The 23,304-nt window shown below is 38.7% G+C and overlaps 4 protein-coding genes across 4 annotated transcripts; 3 read left to right on the forward strand and 1 right to left on the reverse strand.

The window, feature by feature from the left end:
- Window positions 1-527: 527 nt before the first annotated feature.
- On the reverse strand, window positions 528-1,394 carry LOC142170452 (uncharacterized). The gene has a single exon (XM_075232366.1). It carries the CDS (start codon window positions 1,392-1,394, stop codon window positions 528-530), a length of 867 nt encoding a protein of 288 aa, XP_075088467.1.
- Window positions 1,395-10,251: 8,857 nt separating this feature from the next.
- LOC142170453 (uncharacterized) lies at window positions 10,252-10,824 on the forward strand. Its single transcript, XM_075232367.1, has 2 exons — window positions 10,252-10,380; window positions 10,453-10,824. Exons 1-2 carry the CDS (start codon window positions 10,252-10,254, stop codon window positions 10,822-10,824), a joined length of 501 nt encoding a protein of 166 aa, XP_075088468.1.
- Window positions 10,825-20,276: 9,452 nt separating this feature from the next.
- Window positions 20,277-20,660, forward strand: LOC142170454 (putative mitochondrial protein AtMg00860). Its single transcript, XM_075232368.1, has one exon. The coding sequence runs from the start codon at window positions 20,277-20,279 to the stop codon at window positions 20,658-20,660; it is 384 nt and encodes a 127-aa protein (XP_075088469.1).
- Window positions 20,661-20,750: 90 nt separating this feature from the next.
- Window positions 20,751-22,808, forward strand: LOC107769070 (uncharacterized). The gene is made up of 2 exons (XM_075232369.1): window positions 20,751-21,816; window positions 21,964-22,808. Exons 1-2 carry the CDS (start codon window positions 20,751-20,753, stop codon window positions 22,806-22,808), a joined length of 1,911 nt encoding a protein of 636 aa, XP_075088470.1.
- Window positions 22,809-23,304: the final 496 nt, after the last annotated feature.

The following is a 23,304-nucleotide window of genomic DNA, read 5'->3' on the forward strand; positions in this document are numbered from 1 at the left end:
CAACTCATTGTTCTTATTTTTTACAACAGTCATTCCCCTCTTTTTCGACACACATTGGACAGGGCTGACCCAATTACTATCAGAGATGGGGAAGATGATTCCCATATGTAACCATTTGATTACTTCTTTCTTTACAACCTCTTTCATGTTTGGGTTCAGCCTTCGCTGGTGTTCCCTGGAACGTTTGTGCCCCTCTTTCAGGAGAATCTTATGCATACAGAAGGCTGGGCTGATACCCTTTATGTCTGCCATGGTCCAGCCAATGGCAGTCTTGTTTTCCTGTAATACCTGTACGAGCCGTTCTACCTGCACATCTAACAAACCGGATGATATGATAACAAGCAAGGTCGAATCAGGGCCTAAGAACACATGCCTGAGGTGATCTGGGAGTGGCTTCATTTCCAACTTGGGCGGTTCCTCTATTGATGGCTTTGCTGGAGGAGTGGCCCTTTTTTCTAGCTCAAGGGACTCGAACTGAGGTTCCCTTGACCAAAATCCTCGGCCTTCCAGTGCCATGACCCATTCAGTTAACCCTTCACCATTTCTTCTAAATTCGTCAGACATGCCTCCAATGGATCTTTTACAGTTAGGGTCATATCATCTTCTTGCAGGATTACATCCACTGCTTCCACTAGAGAGCAATTAGCATATTCACTAGGTCTCCTCATAGATTGCTGAACATTGAATATGACTTCTTCATCGTTCAATCTCATTTTTAATTCCCTAGTTTCACAGTCGATCAGTGCTTTCCCCGTGGCTAAAAATGATCTCCCTAAAATAAGGGGTATCTCCTCATCCACCTGACAATCCAAGATAACAAAGTCTGCAGGGAACACGAATTTCCCCACTTGTACCAACACATCATCAAGAGTACCAATGGGCCTCTTCACTGTGTGGTCAGCCAGCTGTAGCAGCATCGAAGTTGGCCTAGCTCTACCAATGCCCAGTTTGGTGTACACATCCAGCGGCATTAGATTTATGCTGGCTCCCAAATCATACAACGCCTTTGCAAAGGCATAACTTCCAATTGTGCATAAAATAGTGAAGCTATCAGGGTCCGACATCTTTTGAGCCATCGATTTTACCACCACTACACTGCAGGTCTGTGTCAAAGCTACAGTGGATAGATCCTGAAAATCAAACTTCCGTGACATTAGATCTTTCATCATCTTAGCATAACCGGGCATCTCCCTCAAGGCATCCATCAAAGGAATATTCAACTGAATTTGACGCAGCATCTCCATGAACTTCTTATATTGGTCTGCCTTCTTTTGTTTGACCAGTCTTTGAGGGAAGTGTGCAGGTATCACCATCTGTGCATTGCTTACTGGCTTCTCTCTATTAGAATTTTCTGGCACAAGAGGTGCCACCTGTTCTGCAACTTGCTCATTCATCTTTTCTTTGCCTTTTTCCTCCTAACTCTGCTCAACCACCACTTCAGTAAGTTCTGTTGGTTCCTCCACCTCTAATTGAACTGGAGTGGCTGGTGTAGTATCTTTGCTGGCTTGTGCAATTTCCTGCTCTCTGTCTAAATCTCTCCCATTCCGGAGACTTACTGCCATCAGCTGATTCGGGTTTTGGTCCTTGGGGTTTATGTTTGTGTCTGCAAGCAAAGTTCCCTGAGGATGGTTGTTCAAAGCCATAGACAGCTGACCCAACTACGTTTCAATATTCTTTATGGCTGAATCATGCACTACCAATTTTTCCTGCTCTTTATTATTTGTCCCAATGAGTTGCTGAAGCATACCCCTGATTTCCACCATGTTGTTATCTTGCTGCTGAGGGGGTGGTTGGTATGTCAATTGTTGCTGATTTTGCTGTGGATAGCCATGTGGTTTCTAATAGGGTACTAGCACCAATTGGTTTTAAGGGTGCATACCCCCAGGCTGCTGCATATTAGGCCTGTATTGTTGATTTTGCTGCGGTCTCCACTGCTGTGCTCCTTACCTCTGACCCCCATAGTTGTTGACATAATTCATATCTTCCCTTTCCCCTTGATTTTCACCTTCTCCGCTCTATGAACACACATAAGACTGATTAATACAAGGTGTACACAGTCCCCCATTTGTTGTATCAACAATGTGCACCTGTTTTGTACCCATCTCATCAATCTTCTTTGTCAATATGCTCATCTGGGTCATGAGTGTGGCCATGTTCTCTACATGCGAATTATTTGGGTCAAGAGGAACTGAATGCACTATGGGTGAAAGTGTTGTACCTCTAGTCCTCCACCCCGAATTTTGTGACATCTTATCGAGAAGGATTTTGCACCCAGTGAATGTTTTACTTAAAAATGCACCTCCAGCTAACACATCCACATTTGCTTTCAAATTGTCAGCTAGCCCCATGTAGAATCTCTGGCCGAGCATCTAGTCTGGAATGCCATGGTGAGGACACTTCACTAACATCCCTTTAAACCTTTACCAAGTTTCTTGCAAGGACTCAGAGGGCTGCTGCCTATACTGCAATATGTCATCAATCTGTTTTGTAGTCTTGTTAGGCGGATAGAACTTGTTCAGGAACTGCTTGACTAATTCCTCCCAGGTGGTGATAGAGTTGATAGGGAGCGAATTTAGCCAAGTCTGAGCTTCCCCAATTACCGAGAATGGAAACAGTAGTAGCTTGATAGCTTCCGGAGTTGCATTTGGCTGCCTTTGGATCATACAAATTGACAGAAAATTCTTCAAGTGTTGTTGCGGGTCTTCAATGTGTGTCCCGGAGAATAATCCTTTATTCTGCAGCAGATGCAACATGTTGTTGGTGACAATAGGTGCCACCCTTCTGACATTTAAGTCAGCTGGCTCATTCCTGATGTTTCCGTTGACGTTATCTACGTCACCCATGTCAAATTCGAGTTGGTGTGATTATTGAGATTGTTGAAGTCTTTTGTTGGCACGGTTCAATGCCCTGAATGTTTTCTCGGGGTCTGAGAGTCCTTCTAGCAGTTCTCTAGTCCTCGAAGAACTTCTAGGCATACACCTACTTTCCACAAGAGTTCAAACGTTAGAATTTCAATGAAAAGATTGGGTATAGAGAAAACTGACTACACTTAGAATTTTTGTACTTCTCTCAATTGTAATTGATAACACCGTTAATTCCCCGGCAACGACGCCAAAAATTTGATAACGCCAAACTATGCCTTATGCAAAGACACACACGGACGTAGCAAATATAATCTGAGTAATTCCGCCCAGAGTCGAACCACAGAGAATTAACCTATCAATTACTTTTGACTGATTTACTAAATTCACAAAATCAATTTTCCCCAAACTTTGTAATTCACAATTGATGATACTTCTAACAACTAAAGTCTGAAAATAATTAACAGCTGAAAATTAACTATGCTTGATGTGTAAACAGTTGGAATAAGGTCTAAGGTAATGGTTTCCCTCGTTGGTGATTTCCTTAGTTGTACGTTTCTTATAGCGATGCCTTAATTGTCTCTATCAATCAAGAACTCTCCGGCTATTATAAATCTCTCTCAAGCAATTATGAAAATTTACTAGACGCACTCTCTCAAGCTATGCTAGCTAGATTCACATTGCCGTTCTTTTAGATTGCACCCGAGGTATCGTTATCTCTAATCCAATCTCTAAACCCTCGGTTATGACTCTCGTCTATACTCCGGGAGTGATGTTGTTCAAACAACTACCTAAATATTCACTCTCTCTCAAGAAGATACATAATAAATAGGAACAGATAATTGAGGGCCCTTTCAACTAACCACAATCAAAACGTAGATGAACAAATAGAGATTAACAACCAATTCAAACTATATTAATATAAAGACCAAGTCATCCCCAACGGGTTTCACCAAAACCTTAGATTAAAGTATTTAGCTACTCATGACAACGTAAGAATAAACTATGAAAATATTCATAATGGAAAATTGCAAGAAAAATAGAAGAGAATAAGAACTATGATGTTTTGGGTGATCTCTCACACTTGTTCTTCTTGCAAAAATAATCTCAAAATTAGCCCCCATTTCTCTTGGGCGAGTTTCCTACATCTTATAAAGGTTTTACAAAAGTTTTCCCGAATTGACACTTTGGCCCCTTAAATTTCTGGATTGTGAACATGCCGCCGCGGAGAACACTGACTCCAACCGCCGTACGAACCGCGGTGGCAACCGCGGTGAGTATGTTGGGCCTTTTTGTCTCCGCGTTCCTTCTCTTTTTGCTCTTTTGTGTTTGAGTACTTCTTGAGTGGGTGTTTTCTTCACGTTATTGCCTCTAAACACTTCATGTTGCTACCTCATATCTTATATTCCCTGTGAAACCAAATATCATTAATTAAAGCATTTTATTGACAACTTACATTATAAAACAACAACAAAACATGGACAATTATGATGTAAATAACAACTATATTGCCTATTATCACATATCCTCTATATTCAGTTTTCTGTACCATTCCATTCACAATTTCACATCCATTTCATCTATAGCCACAAGTAGTGATAGTGTCAATTAAATCTTCTTCGTTGCAAAATTGTATTGTGCTAATGGAATAAAAATGAAATCCTTTGATTATATATAAACTGTTCAATCTCCTTGATATAAGTAAAAATTCTAGTGACTGTGAAAAAGCGCACAGACAGAGACAAATTACCGGTGCAGAAGGCTCGACGGTTACGGTGATGGCGGCGGCGACGGTGGTTAACTGATGAAAAGAGCAGAGAAAACCTCGAGAGCTCGTTAATTTGAACTTCTTTTTTTCCGGCGTTAATTCCAATTGATGTTTTTTTATTTCCAAGAATTCGAATTGATGTCTAATTGCTGCAATTTTGATTTTGTTAAAAAAAATTATTTCGAAAACTTGTTTTATTTAAGGACCAAAACAACCCAAATAACCTCTCCAATACCTAATGGACTAGTTGTAATTGTGTAGAATATTTTTTTTTATAAAAGTAAATATTATTTCGAAAACTTGTTTTATTTAAGGACCAACCCAACCCAAATAACGTGTTCAATACCTAATAGACTAGTTGTAATTGTTTTAGAATATTTTTTTTTTGATAAAAGTAAATATTGCCTTATTGAACAAAGTTGAAGTTAATTTCATATATAATCACGAAATTCCATCCATTACTAATGGCAAAATAAGAAAATTATTTGTTACACCCATTAAAATGAGTGAAGTATGTGTGAATTATCCAATAAATACAATAATTAGAAAGTCAAAATTTTGATGTCCAGCTATGATACATTACTAGGTATACTTATCGATATTTTAACAGATCAAGCTAAATCCTAAATTCAAGATACTACAAGATGACTCTTAAAATTTTAGGAGACTACTCTACCCTAACCCTAAGTCACTCATATAAAAAGGGTTACACGTTCCCTTAACAAAGGCATCTCAAAAATAAAGATCATCTCGAAAATCGTATAAACTCACGGGATATTCGCAAAGAGATCAAGAAGTGGCCGGATAATTCTTGATAATCAAATACTTCAAGAAGATTCACAACACACTTCATGATCCATGAAAGCCTGCATCATCCTATGCTCGAGAAATACACTGCTCTAGCCCTCGAATCACAGAGATAATCAGGAGAGAAGAATCAAGGAAACAAACAGAATTGAACCCGCCATTTTATCAATAAAACTATATTTTTTCATATTTATATTGTGGTTGTAATTTATTTTTTATCACAAATAATCCGTTGATAACAAATTGACACGCCTAGTAGGACCAGTTCTGCCCTTCATCTCTTCCTCCTCTAAATCGAAAACTACAACTTCCAAAATTATCTGTTGCGATAATCGGGTACTTCAAGTCTCGTCTTCAAGTTTTGACAAGCCTACACCCCGACAAACCTTGAAGTAGGGGCATTTGTAGACATCAAAATTTTAACGGATCAAGCTAAATCCTAAATTCAAGATACTACAAGACGACTCTTAAAATTCTAGGAGTCTATTAGGGTTTCTTGGAGGCTACTCTACCGAAACTCTATCTTGGTGGCTACTCTACCCTAACCCTAAGTCACACATATAAAAAGGGTTACACGTTCCCTTAACAAAGGCATCTCAAAAATGGATATCATCTCGAAAATCCCATAAACTCACGGGATATTCACAAAGAGATCAAGAAGTGGCCGGATAATTCTTGATAATCAAATACTTCAAGAAGATCCACAACATACTTCATGGATATCAAACAAATCCATTAAAGCCCGCATCATCCTACGTTCGAGAAATACACTGCTCTAGCCCTCGAATCACGGAGATAATCAGGATAGAAGAATTAAGGGAACAAACAGAATTGTAGCCGCATCATTTTATCAATAAAATTATGTTTCTTCATAATTATTGTAGACACTGAAATTTTAGCAGATCAAGATAAATCTTAAATTCAAGACAACTCTTGAAATATTAGGAGTCTATTAGGGCTACTTGGTGGCTACTCCACCCAAACCCTAATTCATGCCTATAAATAAGGCTACATATGTCCTTCAAAGAGGATCTCAGCAATTCCATAAACTCTCGAAATATGTACAAAAAGTTCAAATATGAGATATCCGAAATTCCATGAAACTCTTGGAATATTCATTAAGAGATCAAAAACATGTCAAATATGTCTTGCTTAAAGTTCTACGTTCGAGAAATATGCCGCTAAGACCCTTGAATCACGTAGAATAAATCGGAAGAAAGAATCAAGGGATAAACAGAGTTGTAACCTACAATGTTTATCAATAAAATCCTTTTTTCTTTGTTGTTGTTGTTGTTTGTGATTGCAATTTCTTTTTCTGTCCTAATTTATTGCAAACAAATTGGTACGCCGAGTGGGACTAGTTCTGCCCTTCATCTCTTCCTCTTGCAAATCGAAAACTACAAGTTTTAAGATTATCTATTGTGATGGTCGGGTACTTCAAGTCTCGTCTTCAAGTATCAGCAAGCCTACACCTCGATAAACCTTAAAGTAGGGGGCATTTGTAGACACTGAAATTTTAGCAGATCAAGATAAATCCTGAATTCAAGACAATTCTTGAAATATTAGGAGTCTATTAGAGTTACTTGGTGGCTACTCCACTCAAACCCTAATTCATGCCTATAAATAAGGCTACATATGTCCTTCAAAGAGGATCTCAGCAATTCCATAAACTCTCGGAATATGCACAAAAAGATCAAATATGAGATCTCTGAAATTCCATGAAACTCTTGGAATATTCATTAAGAGATCAAAGACATGTCAAATATGTCTTGCTCATACGTTCGAGAAATATGCCGTTAAGGCCCTCGAATCACGTAGAATAAATCGGAGGGAAGAATCAAGGGATAAACAGAGTCATAACCTACAATGTTCATCAATAGAATCCTTTTTTCTTTATAATTGTTTGTGATTGCAATTTCTTTTTCTGCACTAATTTATTGCAAACAATTATATTGTTGTTGCAATTTATTTTTGTATCACAAATAATTCGTTGATTAAAGCTTTGTCATTCTGTAAATTTTATGTTAAAAAATAAAAGTAAAAAATTATCGAATAAAAATTTTATCTGACAATATCTAAAACAAAAATAATTACAAATATCTATAAAAAAAGAACTTATTGCATATAGGTCGTCCAGTACAATAAAAATTTCAAATTCAACCCCTCTCTGCGTTGTAATCATTCTAACGAATGAAATATAAAATAAAAAAAACTTTTGTTTCATTAAATGTTTTAATTTCACAGTAGCGAACAACAATGAAAGAATTGCAGGTCACATGACAAGCTCCTACGGATTCAAGAGTCCAAATTTACAAGATATTTTATATTTTTTTTAGCTTGAGGAACGTCAAGGAGATTATTCTTAAGAATATTTTTACCACACAATGAATAATATAACTAAGTATATCTCCCAGGATTTAATGAATTTTGTCAATTATAAACCGAAAACAAAAATAACATAATTTTAAAAAGAGAAAGCCAAATCTAGGAGAGATGGGAGGAAAAGTAAGGAATTAAAGGAATCCATCTTTCGTTATCCAAAATATTATGTATATATAGGTGTCGGGGGCGTAGCCAACTGCCGGCTATGGGTTTCAGCCGAATCCAGTAGCTTTGGTTCAAACATTGTAATTATTTTTTAAAATTCATTAATTATGTACAAATATAACCCCAGTAACTCAAAAGGATCAGAATCTCAAACCTATAAATTTGAAATCATAGCTCTGCCTTTGATAGTTGTTACTCTACTGAGTAATTTTTACTAGGTATTTCACGGTTAATTTGACCATTTCAAGAGTAAAGATTAATCTTTCATAAAGCCTATAGTGACTTACTCACTGGTTTGACTTCTTTAGATGTAAAGAAAAATAAGTACGAAAAAACATGGGGCGAACAAAGAAATTAGGGTACATTTGCATCTATACCCGCTTTTTGTGTCACATTTTAACTTGTGCCGACTTTGCAAAAAAAATTGCAACCGTACCCGCTTTTCCGCATAACTTCAGCACACAGGGCTGAAGTAGCAAAGACAATCATGCAAAACTTCAGCATTCTAGTAGCCGGGCCTGAAGTTCAGCTCTAGAGCTGAAGTTTTTGTTTTGTAACTGGCGAACTTTAGCTCTAGAGCTGAAGTTTTTGTGTTGTAACTGGAAAACTTCAGCTCCAGAGCTGAAATTTTTGTATTGTAACTGGGAAACTTCCGCTTTAAAGCTGAAGTTTTTGTGTTGTAATATTTTGTTTAAATTTTAAAATTATGTATTGTATACTAATTTATAATATATACAATCTGTAATATATCAAACAAAATATTAACTAATCCTTGCATACCAATTCATGTATTAGTCATTACTAATGGATTACTGTTTCTTCCAGTTCAAATAGAGAAGATAACGTCGAAGCAGAAAAGCTTCAGATTTATAGGAAGACAGTACAAGAATTAATATTTAAAAAGGCAAAGGAAAATCAAATATGGCATACGAGATGGTCGTCCTCTTGCTTGCTCTAGAGCTGAAGTTTTTGTGTTGTAACTGGGAAACTTCAGCTCTAGAGCTGAAGTTTTTGTGTTGTAATATTTTGTTTAAATTTTAAAATTATGTATTGTATACTAATTTATAATGTATACAATCTGTAATATATTAAACAAAATACTAAATAATCCTCGCATACCGATTCATGTATTAGTCACTACTAATAGATTACTGTTTCATCCAGTTCAATAGAGAAGATAACGTCGAAGCAGAAAAGCTTCAGATTTATAGGAAGACAGTAGAAGAATTAATATTTAAAAAGGCAAAGGAAAATCAAATATGGCATACGGGATGGTCGTCCTCTTGCTTGACAACTCAGTCAATTGCTTGTTTGCATATTTCAGCTATTTATTTCAGAAGAAAAAGAAAACGAAGGAGGAGGAGAAGGAGGAGAAAGGGGCTAAAGTTATTTTAAAAGTGGGTACAAGTTAAAAGTTTTTTAAAAAATGGGTATAGGTTAAATGGGGGCGACCAAATAGGACGTCCCGTGCAATTTTTACAGAAATTAGTAGGCAAATTTTTGGGACATGAACAGCCAAGGCAGAATTACCCCACCGGTCCACCCTACATAAGTTGAAAAATAGACCCAAAAAAGGTGAATTTATAGGATCGAAATAGGAGAAGTTAGGGGAGGTGAAAAAATTTGTAATTGATATGAAATTATAATGTTTAATGAATACTCATGCCTTTTGGCTATTTTAATATAACACATAAATGTTTGTATCTGATATGAAATCATGATCTTTAATGAAGAGTCATGTCTTTTGGGTTTTCAATATGGCACGTAATAAATGGAAGATATAGGAAGAAAAGCCAAAAATTGAGAAAAAAGTATACTTAAATGATTTTATTGGCTTTGGAAAGTACCAAGTAACCTCTCACATGACCAATTTCATATATTATTGTTGAGATGAAGAAGATAACAGCTGGTGATAACTATGAATCTCACAGCTTAGTGGGTGAGCAAGGCATAGGATGACAGCTATGTAATGTTAGCTTAGTTAGTTAATAGCCAATAGGTTAAGTTATATAGATTAGATTTGTAAATGATTCAGTAGTCTTTCTAATACAATTGAGGGCTCCCTTCTAGAACCGACTTTCTCCTCTTCTTCTTCGATAAATCCAGTAGCTCAAATCTCACACTTCAATGGCGTGAGTTAACATGGTATCAGATCTTGAGTGGATCAATTAGAGCTCAATTTGATTTCTTACCCTCTGAGCTTGGAGAAACTGATTTCGTTCAAATCGAAGGCAGTCAATTATTTTTCAGAAGTTTTGAAGTTCAACAATGGCGACGCTAGACATTGATAACCCTAGACATCCATTATTTCTACAGTCGTCAGACAATCATAGTAATGTAATCCTCTCAATTCAGCTGAAAGGAACAAAGAATTTTTCAGTTTGGAGCAAAGCGATGGTGATTGCATTGCGAGCAAAGTGAAAGCTAAGATTCATTGACGGAACTTGTACGAAATGTCAATTCACTGAGGATTTAGAAGAGGACTGGGAGCGAGTCAATGCAGCAGTCCTAACATGGATCATAAACACTGTTTTACTAGAATTGAATACTGGTATCGTTTATGCTGATAATGCTCATGAAGTCTGGCTAAATTTAGAGGATCGTTTCAACAAAGTTAACGGTTCTAGAGTCTATAACCTTCAGCGAGAGATAACCACAATTTCTCAAGGTACTTCTAGCATTTCTGTTTATCATTCTAGGCTGAAATCTCTATGGGATGAATATGGATCCTTAATTCCTTCACTTCCTGTTACTGCTAGGACAAAAGACTTTATTGAACATCTAGATCAACAAAAGCTTTTTCAATTTTTAATGGGACTAAATGAGTTATGGAGCTATTAGGAGTCAAATTTTACTGCAATCTCCATCACCCTCGGTAAGTCTTGCTTTTGCAATGTTAATAAATGAGGAAAATCAGAGGAAGGTCTGTTTGTCTAATTCACAAGTTAATTTGGCAAGTGATATAAATGATTCCATAACATTCATGAGTACCAAGGAAAATCCAGGAAAATTTAAGAAATTTACCAATCTGTATTGTGAGTATTGTTGATTCAAGGGTCATACCAAAGAAACTTGTTATAAGGTACATGGATATCCATCGGGCTTTAATGGAAAGAGAAATCAGCAATACAGACAAGAAAATGCGTGGTAAGTGACAACAATCATGGGCAAGAAAATGTTGTGTTCAAAAGTAAAGCTGAAGGACATCAAGGAATGGCTAATTTCTTTACTGAAGAGCAATATGGGCAGATAATGAGATTTTTGAACAAGGAGAAGTCAGAGGATCACATGGCTAACATGGCAGGTAATTATGCTTCACAATTTTTTGAAAATTGCAGAGATCTTTGGATTGTAGATACTGGTGCAACTAATCATATGACTTCAAATCATAATTTGTTGCATAATATGGTCAATTTACCTGGATATAAGAGAGGTAATGTACACCTTCCAAATAGTAGGTCTATCCCTGTCACCTATCAGGGTAGTTACAACCTCACAGGAAATGATACAGTCTATGATGTGTTGTGTGTGCCTGAGTTTAAGTATAACTTTTTGTCAGTTTCAAAATTAACAAGGGAGTTGCAGTGCTCAGTGAACTTTTTCTAACAGTCTGTGTGTTCCAGGACCTGTACACTGGGAGGGTGAAGGGGATTGGTAAGTATAGATATGGCCTTTATATCTTGATCCCAGGGAAGATTGACAGGAATAAGAAAGCACAAAGAATTAGAAGTTGTCTCGCAACAGAAATGAAGACTGATATATTCACCTGGCATAAAAGGCTTGGACACATACCTGCAGTGGTCATGAAGAAGTTGAATTTTTTGAAAAATAAGGAGCTATCAAGTTGTAGTTTTGAAAGATGTATTGTATGTCCATTGGCTAGACAAACAAGGAAACCATTTACTCTTAGTAACAGTAGAGCTGCAGAGATTTTTCACTTAGTACATGTAGATATTTGGGGACCATATAAAGTTCCTACATATAATGGAAATAGGTACTTTCTAACACTTGTAGATGATCACTCAAAGATGATTTGGGTATTTCTGATGAAATTGAAAAGTGACACCATTGTCTTGTTGAGATCATTTTGTAAATTAGTGCATGTGCAATTTGGAAAGGATGTTAAGATGCTAAGAATTGATAATGGTGCAAATTTTTTTAGCACAGAATGTAAAGATTTCTTAGCAAGCTGTGGTGTCATCCATCAGAACAGTTGTCCACACACTCCACAACAAAATGGAGTGGTGGAAAGGAGACACAGACACATTTTAGAAGTTGCAAGGGCCTTAAAGTTTTAGGGAAGCGTCCCATTGTATTTCTGGGGAGATTGTGTACTAACAGTAGTCTACCTCATCAATAGAGTACCCTCCTCAGTCTTAAGTGGAAAATCCCATATGAAGTTTTTTTATAAGGCAAAGCCAAGTTTGTTGCATCTAAGGACCATGGGTTGTTTGTGTTATGCTACAATCATAGAGAAGGTTGATAAGTCTTCACCAAGAGCAATAGCTGCAATTCATATGAGATACTCAGAATCACAGAAGCGTTACAAGCTAAATGATCTCAAGGGGAAGAAGTTTTTTGTGAACAAAGATGTGACCTTCAGGGAAGACATCTTTCCTTTTCAATCTATGAAGAGAACTACAAACTCTCCCTTGTTTTTGGAATTGCATGATGATCAGACAGTCCATGATCGGACAGTCCATCAAACTATTCATACTCATGTGGAGACTCAACATGCAGAGGAGGTGACTGCATAAAAAGTACGTCCAACATACTTGTATTATCACTTGAAAGTCAACATCTGCCACAGGTTGAGCAGACTAATGAGAATGAGCAGTAGCAGATGCTGATCAAGCCTCTGAAGTCCAACAATCCATTGCAGAACATGAACTACAACCAACATGGTTGAAAGATTATGTTTTCCCAGGCACAAGAAGTTCTTCCTTAAACTGTGTATATCCTTTGTCCAGTTGCCTAAATTACAGTTCCATCTCAAAAAGGTATAAGTCCTTCCTAGCTGCTATATCAGGGGAAGAACCTACATCTTATGTGGAGGCTATAAAGGATCCTAGATGGGTTGAGGCTATGAAGGTAGAGGTTGATGCTTTTGCTCTAAATAATACCTGCAAGGTAGTTGACATACCTAAAGGGAAAGTTCCCATTGGGTGTAGATAGGTGTACAAGATAAAATACAAATCAAATAGGTAGGTTGAAATGTTCAAAGATAGGCTGGTTTCCAAGGGCTATAGCCAGCAAGAGGGTCTAGATTATTAGGAGACCTTCTCTCCAGTGGTAAAAATGGTTACAGTAAGGGCAGTCATTGCCTTGGCTGCTGTTAATATGTCATGACCCAAAAACCACTAGTCGTGATAGCGCCTAACTCGATCTTCTAGGTAAGCCAACTAACAGAAAATATAATCCAAAAGAAATTATAGAAAAATAGTAAAGAATTATCTGAACATTTATAAATTTACCCAATAACTGGTAGTACGACTCATGAGCTTTTAAGAATTGGAATTCACAAATCTGGTATAAAAATTACACGGTCTGATTGAAATTTACATAATAAATTAGAAAAACCTAAGCTACCAAGGACAAGCGGCAGTTATATCCGGAATGCACGAACATCTTCAGAGTCAACACCCGACAACACCAGCAGCTCCGCTCTAAAAATCTGTACGCAATGTACATAAGTGTAGTATCGGTACAACCGACCCCATGTACTGGTAAGTATCTTGTCTAACCTCGTCGAAGTAGTGACGAGGCTTTTTAGTTAAAAGATACTTTCTGATAAAACTTGCACCGTAAATCAGTAATAGAACTATACCACGATATAATAGAGAAGAATACATGAAATGGATATGCAAAACAATAACCGAGTGTTAACGAAGATCACAATTTGGCATCTTCAAATACCACGAGCAATCCTTAGAATGAAGCCGATAAATCACAAAAGTCACTTCATAACTCTCATAGCATAAGAAATGCACTCATATATCAAGTCAATTACACGACAATACCCTTCGTGCTTTTATCTCATCCTCACCCAATATACGTATAACAGAACCAACCAGATGACAAAAGTACCATAACAAAAATCACAAGGTAGGAAATATGCAAGTAACAATAATGAACGAGGATAACTATATGGGCAACAGTAAAAAGACTAGGCGGAACGCATGTGAGTGATGAAAGCAATTGGAAATAAGGATATCAACTTCAACTAACTAGCATGATGAAGGCCTAAATATAGGTATAGCAAATAAGAATGAAACACATAATCTTTACAAGTTAACAAGTAGAGGTATGAATGTACTGAGAAAAAGGGCTTGTACTAAAGTGTAATCGAATACATACAGCATAGGCATGATTATAGCAGCAAGAAGTAGACATGGTATTTGCAAGTTAAACAAGTAGAGGACATGGGCAACACAACAAAAATTGAAATAGAGATCAAGTACAGGACAATAACAACAAGTCACACAAGATCTATAAGTACGACAATAACAACTTAAGGTAAAGGCATAAACGTATACACGGGGAACATATATCACATCATAATGCATGTCCCTAGTCCTTACCTGTACGGAAACACCCATCGTGCTATGATCTCACGTTAATAAAAGCATAATAATATAAATGAAATGACATGGCATCACCCTTCGTGCTTTAACTCTCAAATGACATGGCACGACATCACCCTTCGTGCTTTTACTCTCAATAATGTGGCACGACATCACCCTACGTACTTTTACTCTCAATAATATGGCATGGCATCGCCCTTCGTGCTTTACACTCTCCCTCACATGATAATGTATATACAATGGCACGACATCACCCTTCGTGCTTTACACTCTTCTTTACCAAGCATATGTATATCAATGATAAACAAGGCAGGAAGCATAAATAACATCAAGGAGAGTGTTTTAACGGATATTCCAAATAAATCCCAATCACAACTTTCTAAGACAACAATGATTCAATAAACCCTCAAGAACCGTATTATTCAAATACTTCCACGAACCCTACAAATGATCCACAACACAAGTATAAAATCTAGTATCTCAAGAAGATCGGTTGTAGCAATGTATTAATGATTAAACATATATGTGACCGAATTAGACACATCAATGTATTTTCAGAATTCCGTCAAATTTGATTAAATTATAATAAGCCAAGTCTTGATTTCTAACATTTAATACGATGTTCTTAGTATCTAAGAGTCAAGTAAGGCATGAAGCAGGAAGGTCACATAATTTTACAAATACAATTGTAACATAATCCACACCCCGAGCATGATTACCCTAGCACATACATATACGTTCATCACCTCATATATGTATCACCCTCGGATGTAGCAAACAATGACAAATAGGAGAAAAAATTCCCTCAACAAAGTTAGGTAAAACACTTACCTCAATTCGGCTAACTCAACACCCAATTTAGCCTTTTACCTTTACAAATTCGCCTCCGCTCGACTCAATCTAGCCAACGACGACTTGATTACATCACACAATGCAAGAGAAAATAATTTCAATTAATAAAGCTGTGATTTTTATTAGATTTCTAAATATGTACCCATAGCCATCAAATCCTGGTTCGTGACGAGCTCCAAATTGTTCGTGACGTACTACAAATCTGAAATCCGTCAAGTTTAAAATCAAGCTTTCAAGCTCTTGAACTACCATCCATGAGGAGAAGAATCAGAGGACTATATCTCTTTAGATTTAGAGATATTTTAAAGATTGTAACCCCATCACTTGAAATTGAATATAATATTTGTCGCTATATTTCTTGTCTTGATTATTATTTTTCAGGAGCGAAATTTAGTCGTTACAAATTTTGGCACGCCCAGTGGGACAATCTCTACCTCTCATCTCTTCTCAACATTCAAGATCACTAAGATGGCTTCAAAGAAGATCGAAGTTGCTGACTCCAAGTTTTCTTCTGACGTTGAAAGTATCCTGAACGTTACTATAGGGAGTCTTGGGCCAATCACCCGGAGCAAGGCGAGCGTCTTGGGGCAATAAGCACTCTAAGTGTCGTCTGCACCAATGCATTGTTTGAGATCTTCATCATTCGAAGAAGAAAGGTCCTCTGCTAGCAAGTCAGAGAGATGGGATAATATTGCAGAAGTTGTGGAGAAAGCTCCTGCTCAACTTACTTTATACAATACCAAGGGTCAACTTACCCAACCTGATGATAAAGTCTTATGTGTTGTCTCTATGCCAATCTCACCACATGACATGTTCCAAACTGAGTTCAATCCGTGGGAAGGTCTCGGTTATTCTTCATCATTTGCAATAATCATGGAGGCAATGATGACTAACACTTCGACAATGGAGGAGCAACTTTCAAACCTGACAAAGGCGATTGATGGGTTAACAAAGTATGCTCAAGATCAAGATGTCCATATCGCAAAATTGACAGGCATAGTTGAAAGCATGATGGATGGAGAATCAAGTCATGCACCTGGAAAGCTTCCTGAAGTCCGCGAGAAGGCTGATCCTCCAACAAAACAAGGGTCATCCGCCAAAGAACTTCATGTCTCCTCTGAAGGATCAATTCCCATAGAACAATTGAAGGAATTCATTATGGGAACTATCAAGGATAAGTATTAGGTCGCTTCAAAGTCTTCTCTCACGTACGCAATACCGTATACTGCAAGAATCGATAGCCTAAAGATGCCTGATGGCTATCAACCTCCCAAATTTCAATAGTTCGACGGCAAGGGAAATCCAAAGCAACATGTTGCGCACTTTGTTGAGACATGCAACAATGCAGGGACTTATGGAGATTACCTTGTCAAGCAGTTCGTCCGCTTACTAAGGGGAATGCTTTTGATTGGTACACCAATCTCGAGGCTGGATCCATTGATAGTTGGGACCAATTGGAGTAAGAGTTTCTTAATCGCTTTTATAGCACAAGGCATACTGTGAGCATGGTGGAACTTACAAACACTTGCCAACGAAAAGATGAACCAGTTATTGACTTTATCAATCGATGGAGGAATGCAACCCTTAACTGCAAAGATAGGTTAAGCGAAGCTTCTGGCATAGAGATGTGCATCCATGCATTGGGGACTTCGTTACATCTTGCAAGGAATTAAGCCCAGGACATTTGAAGAACTTGCCACCCGTGCTCATGATATGGAGTTGAGCATGGCTTCTGCGGGAAACAAAGGGCTGCCCATCTACGAACCTCGTAACGGAAGAGATAAGCAAGAAGTCAATAAATGGAGCAAGTTCGTACCCAAAAATGAAAGCAAAGAATCCATGAACGTCAATGCCTCTCCTTTGAAGTTTACTACCAAGGCGAGCAAGAAATAGAGTATAAAAACAACTTCCTCTCAAGACAATGCAAATCGGAAGTTGACTCTCAAAGAGATGCAAGAAAAGGAGTACCCATTTCTAGACTCCGATGTGCCTGCAATATTTGAAGAACTCCTCGAGTTAAAGCTTATTGAGCTGACAGAGATGAAGCAACCAGATGAAGCTGGAAAAAGCAATGACCCGAATTACTACAAATACCATCGGCTTGTAGGTCACCCTCTTGAGAAGTGCTTTGTTTTCAAGGACAAAGTTATGGATTTGGCTCGTCAAAAGAAGATCGAACTCGAAGTCGAAAAAGCAAGCACAAACCATGTGTCCATTACCTTTGGCTCATTAGATCCGATTGAGATATGCACCTGTGAAGGGAATGAAGATGAAGAATTGTTGGAGGATGACAAAGTCCGAGTTGACCAACCTGATGAAGAAGGATGGACCCTGGTGACTCGTCGAAGACGCCGTAAATTGAGTCTACAAAAAGGATCAACGAAGCAACCTACGAGGAATAAGATGGTGAGAAGACTAAAGAAGCTACAAATTATTAAGAACCTAAATAAGGAGGAGATAGAGACACACCATCACCAAAAGCCACGCCACCCGGTGACTTTGGGAGAATTTTTGCCGAGTTGGTTTCGCACGAGGATTTCTGACGATAATGACGAGGCCTTGTGCTGTAATGCTGATAAAGAAGAAGAGGAAAAGAATGAAGTCAAGTCAACACTCTTATCATCATTGTCTAATAGTCTTGTTGAGTCCTCCTTCCAAGAAGCCGATGTCTGTAATACAAAAATCACCTTCACTAAAGACGATCTCCTACTTAGTGAGACACCACACAATCGCCCTTTGTTTATGGTGGGTTATGTGCTCTAGAGGAGGATAAACAGAATCTTGATAGATGACGGATCTGTAGTTAACATTCTTCCCATTCGCATAATGAAAGAACTCGGCATCTCAACTGAAGAACTTTCTGAAAGCCGACTGATGATTCAAGGATTCAATCAAAGAGGACAAAGGGCCGTAGGAGCTATCAAGCTGGAAATCGCCATGGGAGATATGCAATCAACTGCATGGATGCATGTGATCGATATAAAGACTTCATACAATTTGTTGCTTGGCAGGCCGTGGATACACAAGAACAAAGTTGTCCCATCAACTTACTACCAATGTTTGAAATATAATAAAGATGGAGTCGAAAATAAGATAGTTGCTGATGACAAGCCGTTCTATGAAGCCGAGGCATACTTCGCTGATACAAAGTTCTACTTGAAGAACCACATCATGAAGGGAGTAAAAGTTGATGACATCACGAAGGCCAAAGGCATGAAAATAGCTCATTTATTTCGTTACGTCCCAAAAGTGAAGAAAGATGAAGGAGAATCATCAAGCCTCCAAAAAGGTGCACTAAGAGAATTAACCCTTCCTATCAAGCAGATTGATACCATAAAGTTATCTTCAAAGCTACTGGAAAATTTTGTGGCCCCTAACATGCCTCAAAATAAGGCACTCCCTACGAAACGCACAAATGAAGGTTTTGATCTGAATGCTTACAGGTTGTTCGCAAAGGCTGGATATGATCCCAATGAACCATCTAAGTTAGGGAAGCTCCCACCTGAAGCTACTAGGAAAGCAAACACGATGAAGGATAATGAGCGTGCGGTGAAGCAATCACGCGAGGGTCTAGGTTACAAATAACTCCCACCAGTTCGCATATCCATTAGAAGAGCAAATATTAACTATATCACGACGGAAGATGAACCTGCTTATCCTAATAAAAGGACTTCTGTCTTTGATCGACTTGGAGAACCAACTACAAGAACTTCTGTATTTGAGAGGCTGGGGCCATTGAAAAGGAAGAAGAACAAGTCCCAAAGAAATCATGAAAAAATAAGAAGACCTTTGCCATCTAGAGTCTAAAGTATCTCCAAAGAGTGTCAAAGCCTGGTCCCTTCCAGAATGAGGCGACAATCAGAACTTTTGATTTCATGCGGAGAGGTACTCAAAGTGAAGACTCGCACAGTGGTCCACACTAGAGAGCATGACGAAGATGAAGAAAGTGTAGGATCTTCATATCACATTACTGCGAATGAGGAGCAATACACTTCATCCCTAAGGAAATTTGACGAATATTTGGGAAATGCCTCTTGGTGTGGCCATATATCTTTTAATGATGGTGATCCTCAAAAAGACGAAGATGTCGAGGATGCTCCTGCGGAACTAGAAGAAGGAATTAAAATGACTGTTGATGCATTGAAAGAAGTCAACCTTGGCACTGCAGAAGACTCCAAGCCCACCTATGTAAGTGCCCAATTAACCACAGATGAAGAAAACACTTATGTGGAGCTACTCAAAGAATATAGAGATGTCTTTGCTTGGAGCTACAAAGAGATGCCTGGTTTAGATCCTAAGGTAGCAGTTCATCATCTCGCAGTCAAGAAAGGAGCTCGTCCTGTTAAGCAAGCCCAAAGACGCTTCAGGCCAGAATTGATCCCATCAATTGAAGCCGAGGTCAATAAACTCATCGAAGCTGGTTTCATTCGGGAGGTTAAATATCCTTCATGGATTTCAAGCATTGTTCCTGTGAAGAAGAAGAATGGCCAAATTCGAGTTTGTGTCGATTTTAGAGACCTCAATAATGCATGCCCTAAGGATGAATTTTCGCTCCCCATTCCAGAGCTTATGATTGATGCCACCACCGGATACGAGGCGATGTCTTTCATGGATGGATCATCTGGCTACTATCAAATACGTATGGCACCAAAAGATGAAGAGCTTACTGCGTTTCGCACTCCTAAAGGCATTTATTGCTACAAAGTAATGCCTTTTGGCTTGAAGAATGTTGGCGCCACATATCAAAGGGCAATGTAGAATATCTTTGACGACATCCTCCACAAGAATGTGGAATGCTATGTGGATGATTTAGTGGTGAAATCAAGAAAGAGAGGAGACCACTTACAAGACTTAAGAATGGTGTTCGAACAACTCCGGAGATATCAACTCAGAATGAACCCGTTGAAATGTGCATTTGGAGTTACTTCTGGAAAATTCCTTGGCTTCATTGTTCGACATCGAGGGATTGAGATAGATCAAGCCAAAGTTGACGCCATCTTGAAGATGCCCGAGCCCAAAAATATACATGAACTGAAAAGTCTACAAGGAAAATTGGCGTACCTTAGAAGATTCATCTCAAATCTAGCAGGGAAGTGCCAACCTTTTAGCCGGCTCATGAAGAAGGGTATACCTTTTGATTGGGACCAAGCTTGTAGCAATGCATTCCAAAGCATCAAATCCTACTTGATGAAACCTCCAGTTCTGGCAGCCCCTATACCAGGAAAGCCATTGATTCTATAGATTGCAGCCCAAGAAAGGTCAGTAGGAGCCCTTTTGGCCCAGGAAAATGGTGAAACGAAAGAAAATTACCTCTACTACTTGAGTAGGATGATGACCCCAAATGAGCTAAAGTATTCTCCGATCGAAAAGTTATGTTTGGCATTGGTTTTCGCAATTCAAAAGGCTCTCATCTCAAGGGCGAACCCGATCAAGTTTGTTATGTCAAAACCCGTCCTCAATGATCGATTAGCAAGGTGGTATCTCCAATTTCAACAATTCGAGATTGTGTATATCCCACAAAAAGCTGTGAAAGGACAAGCTTTGGCAGATTTCTTGGCAGATCATCCAATTCTTGATGATTGGAAGTTGACTGATGAACTACCTGATGAGGATGCGATGGTCATCGAAGTGAAACCACCGTGGAAAATGTATTTTGATGGTGCCGCACATTGTGAGGGAGCTGGTGCAGGTGTTGTGTTTGTCACTTCTCAAGGGGAAGTCTTGCCATATTCCTTCACCTTAACACAACATTGCACCAACAACGTTGCGGAATATCAAACACTCATACTTGGGCTTGAGATGGCCATTGATATGAGACAACTCCAATTACATATTTTTGGAGACTCTGAGTTAGTGATCAATCAATTGCTAGGTAGCTACGAGGTCAAAAAGCTAGAATTGCGTCGTTATTATGATTATGCACAGAAATTGATTGGATGGATTGGCAATGTAACTCTTCAGCATGTGCCAAGGAAGGAAAATAAGAAGGCTGACGCCCTAGCTACTTTAGCTTCAACATTGACTCTGCTCGGCCAGAAACAAATCACTATCTGCCAAAAATGGATAGTACCGCCAGATGAGAACGAGGATGAAGAAAGCAAGCTCGAGTGTTTGGTAGCCGTCGCTGAAGCTGTGAAGGTTGATTGGCGACAAACCATGATTGACTACTTATGTTATGGGATACTTCCAGAAGATCCAATAAGAAAGACCGAAATTCGTTGGCGTGCCCCTCGCTTCCTTTACTACAAAGACACTTTGTATCGAAGATCATTTGAGGGAGTTCTCTTACGTTGTTTAGGGGAAGATGAAGCAACTCAAGCTATGCAAGAGGCACACTCTGGAGTTTGTGGATCACATCAATCCGGGCCGAAGCTCCACTTCCACATTAAGAGGATGGGTTACTATTGGCCGACAATGGTGAAAGATTGCTTAGATTATGCTCGGAGATGCAAGGCTTGCCAGTTTCACGCAAATTTTATGCACCAACCTCCTGAAATGTTACACCCTACCGTTGCATCGTGACCATTTGATGCTTGGGGATTAGATATTGTTGGACCACTTCCAAAATCTTCTGGAGGACATCTATACATCTTGGCCGCAACTGATTATTTCTCAAAATGGGCAGAGGCCGTTGCTCTCAAGGAAGTGAAGAAAGAGAATGTTGCAAACTTCATTCGAGTGAACATCATATATCATTTCGGCATTCCTAGTTATATAATCACAGATAATGGCAAACCGTTCGATAACAAATTGATGATCAAGATCTGTGAACTTTTTGGCTTCAAGCAACGTAATTCGTCAATGTATTATGCTGCTGCAAATGGACTAGCCGAAGCATTTAACAAGACGCTTTGCAACTTGTTAAAGAAGGTCGTCTCCAAGTCTAAAAGAGATTGGCATGACAGAATGGAAGAAGCTTTGTGGGCATATCGTACGACTCATCGCACGTCGACACAAGCAACTCCTTATTCTCTTGTTTATGGAGTCGAAGGAGTTCTTCCTGTTGAGCGTCAAATACCGTCCTTGCGACTCGCTGTCCAAGAAGGTCTTATTGAGGAAGAAAACGCTCGCCTACGCCTTGAAGAACTTGAATCCCTTGATGAAAAAAGGCTAGAAGCTCAACAAAGTCTTGAATGTTATCAAGCTCGACTTTCTCGTGCTTTCAACAAAAAGGTTCGCTTGAGGTCCTTCCAAGTTGGCCATCAAGTTCTTGCAGTAAGAAGACCTATTATCACCTCTCGCAAATCTGGGGGCAAATTCACTTCAAAGTGGGATGGTCCATATGTTGTGCAAGAAGCCTATTCAAGTGGAGCTTACAAGTTAGTTGATGCAGATGGCATGAGAATTGGCCCTATCAATGGGAAATTTTTGAAGAGGTACTATCCTTGAAGGATAAACGCTCCTCGACGCACGAGCCTAAACTGCACGAGCCTAAACTGCATGCTGCTACGCTCCTTGACACAAGAATCTAAACTGCATATTGCAATGCTCCTGGCTCGCATGAGCCTAAACTGCGAACGGCACCCAAAAAAAAAAGGAGTCCACTAGGTCGAAAACCTCGAAAGAGGCGGCCTCGGCAAAAGTTAAGACACCAAAAAAAAAAACTCACCTATTTTGAACTACGTTATGACTTGATCCTCTTCACCAAGGTACGTAGGCAGCTTAGAGTTTTATTCTAAGTTCAGTCGCATAAGCTTCAAAAAAAAGTGTGGAATACATGATCTGGAACTTTGACTAATCCAGAAGGTCTTATGCCGCAAAGACTCCTATATGCATGCGAATCTGGAAGTTCACTGCAGTCGCGTCAACTTTGCGAATTTTCTGTTGGTAGAAAAAGTTCTTCCATGAAATCCATAGATACTTCAGGTCTCTGAGTTTGCTTTCT

This window comes from Nicotiana tabacum, chromosome 16, assembly GCF_000715075.1.
Source record: "Nicotiana tabacum cultivar K326 chromosome 16, ASM71507v2, whole genome shotgun sequence".
Lineage (NCBI taxonomy): Eukaryota > Viridiplantae > Streptophyta > Magnoliopsida > Solanales > Solanaceae > Nicotiana > Nicotiana tabacum.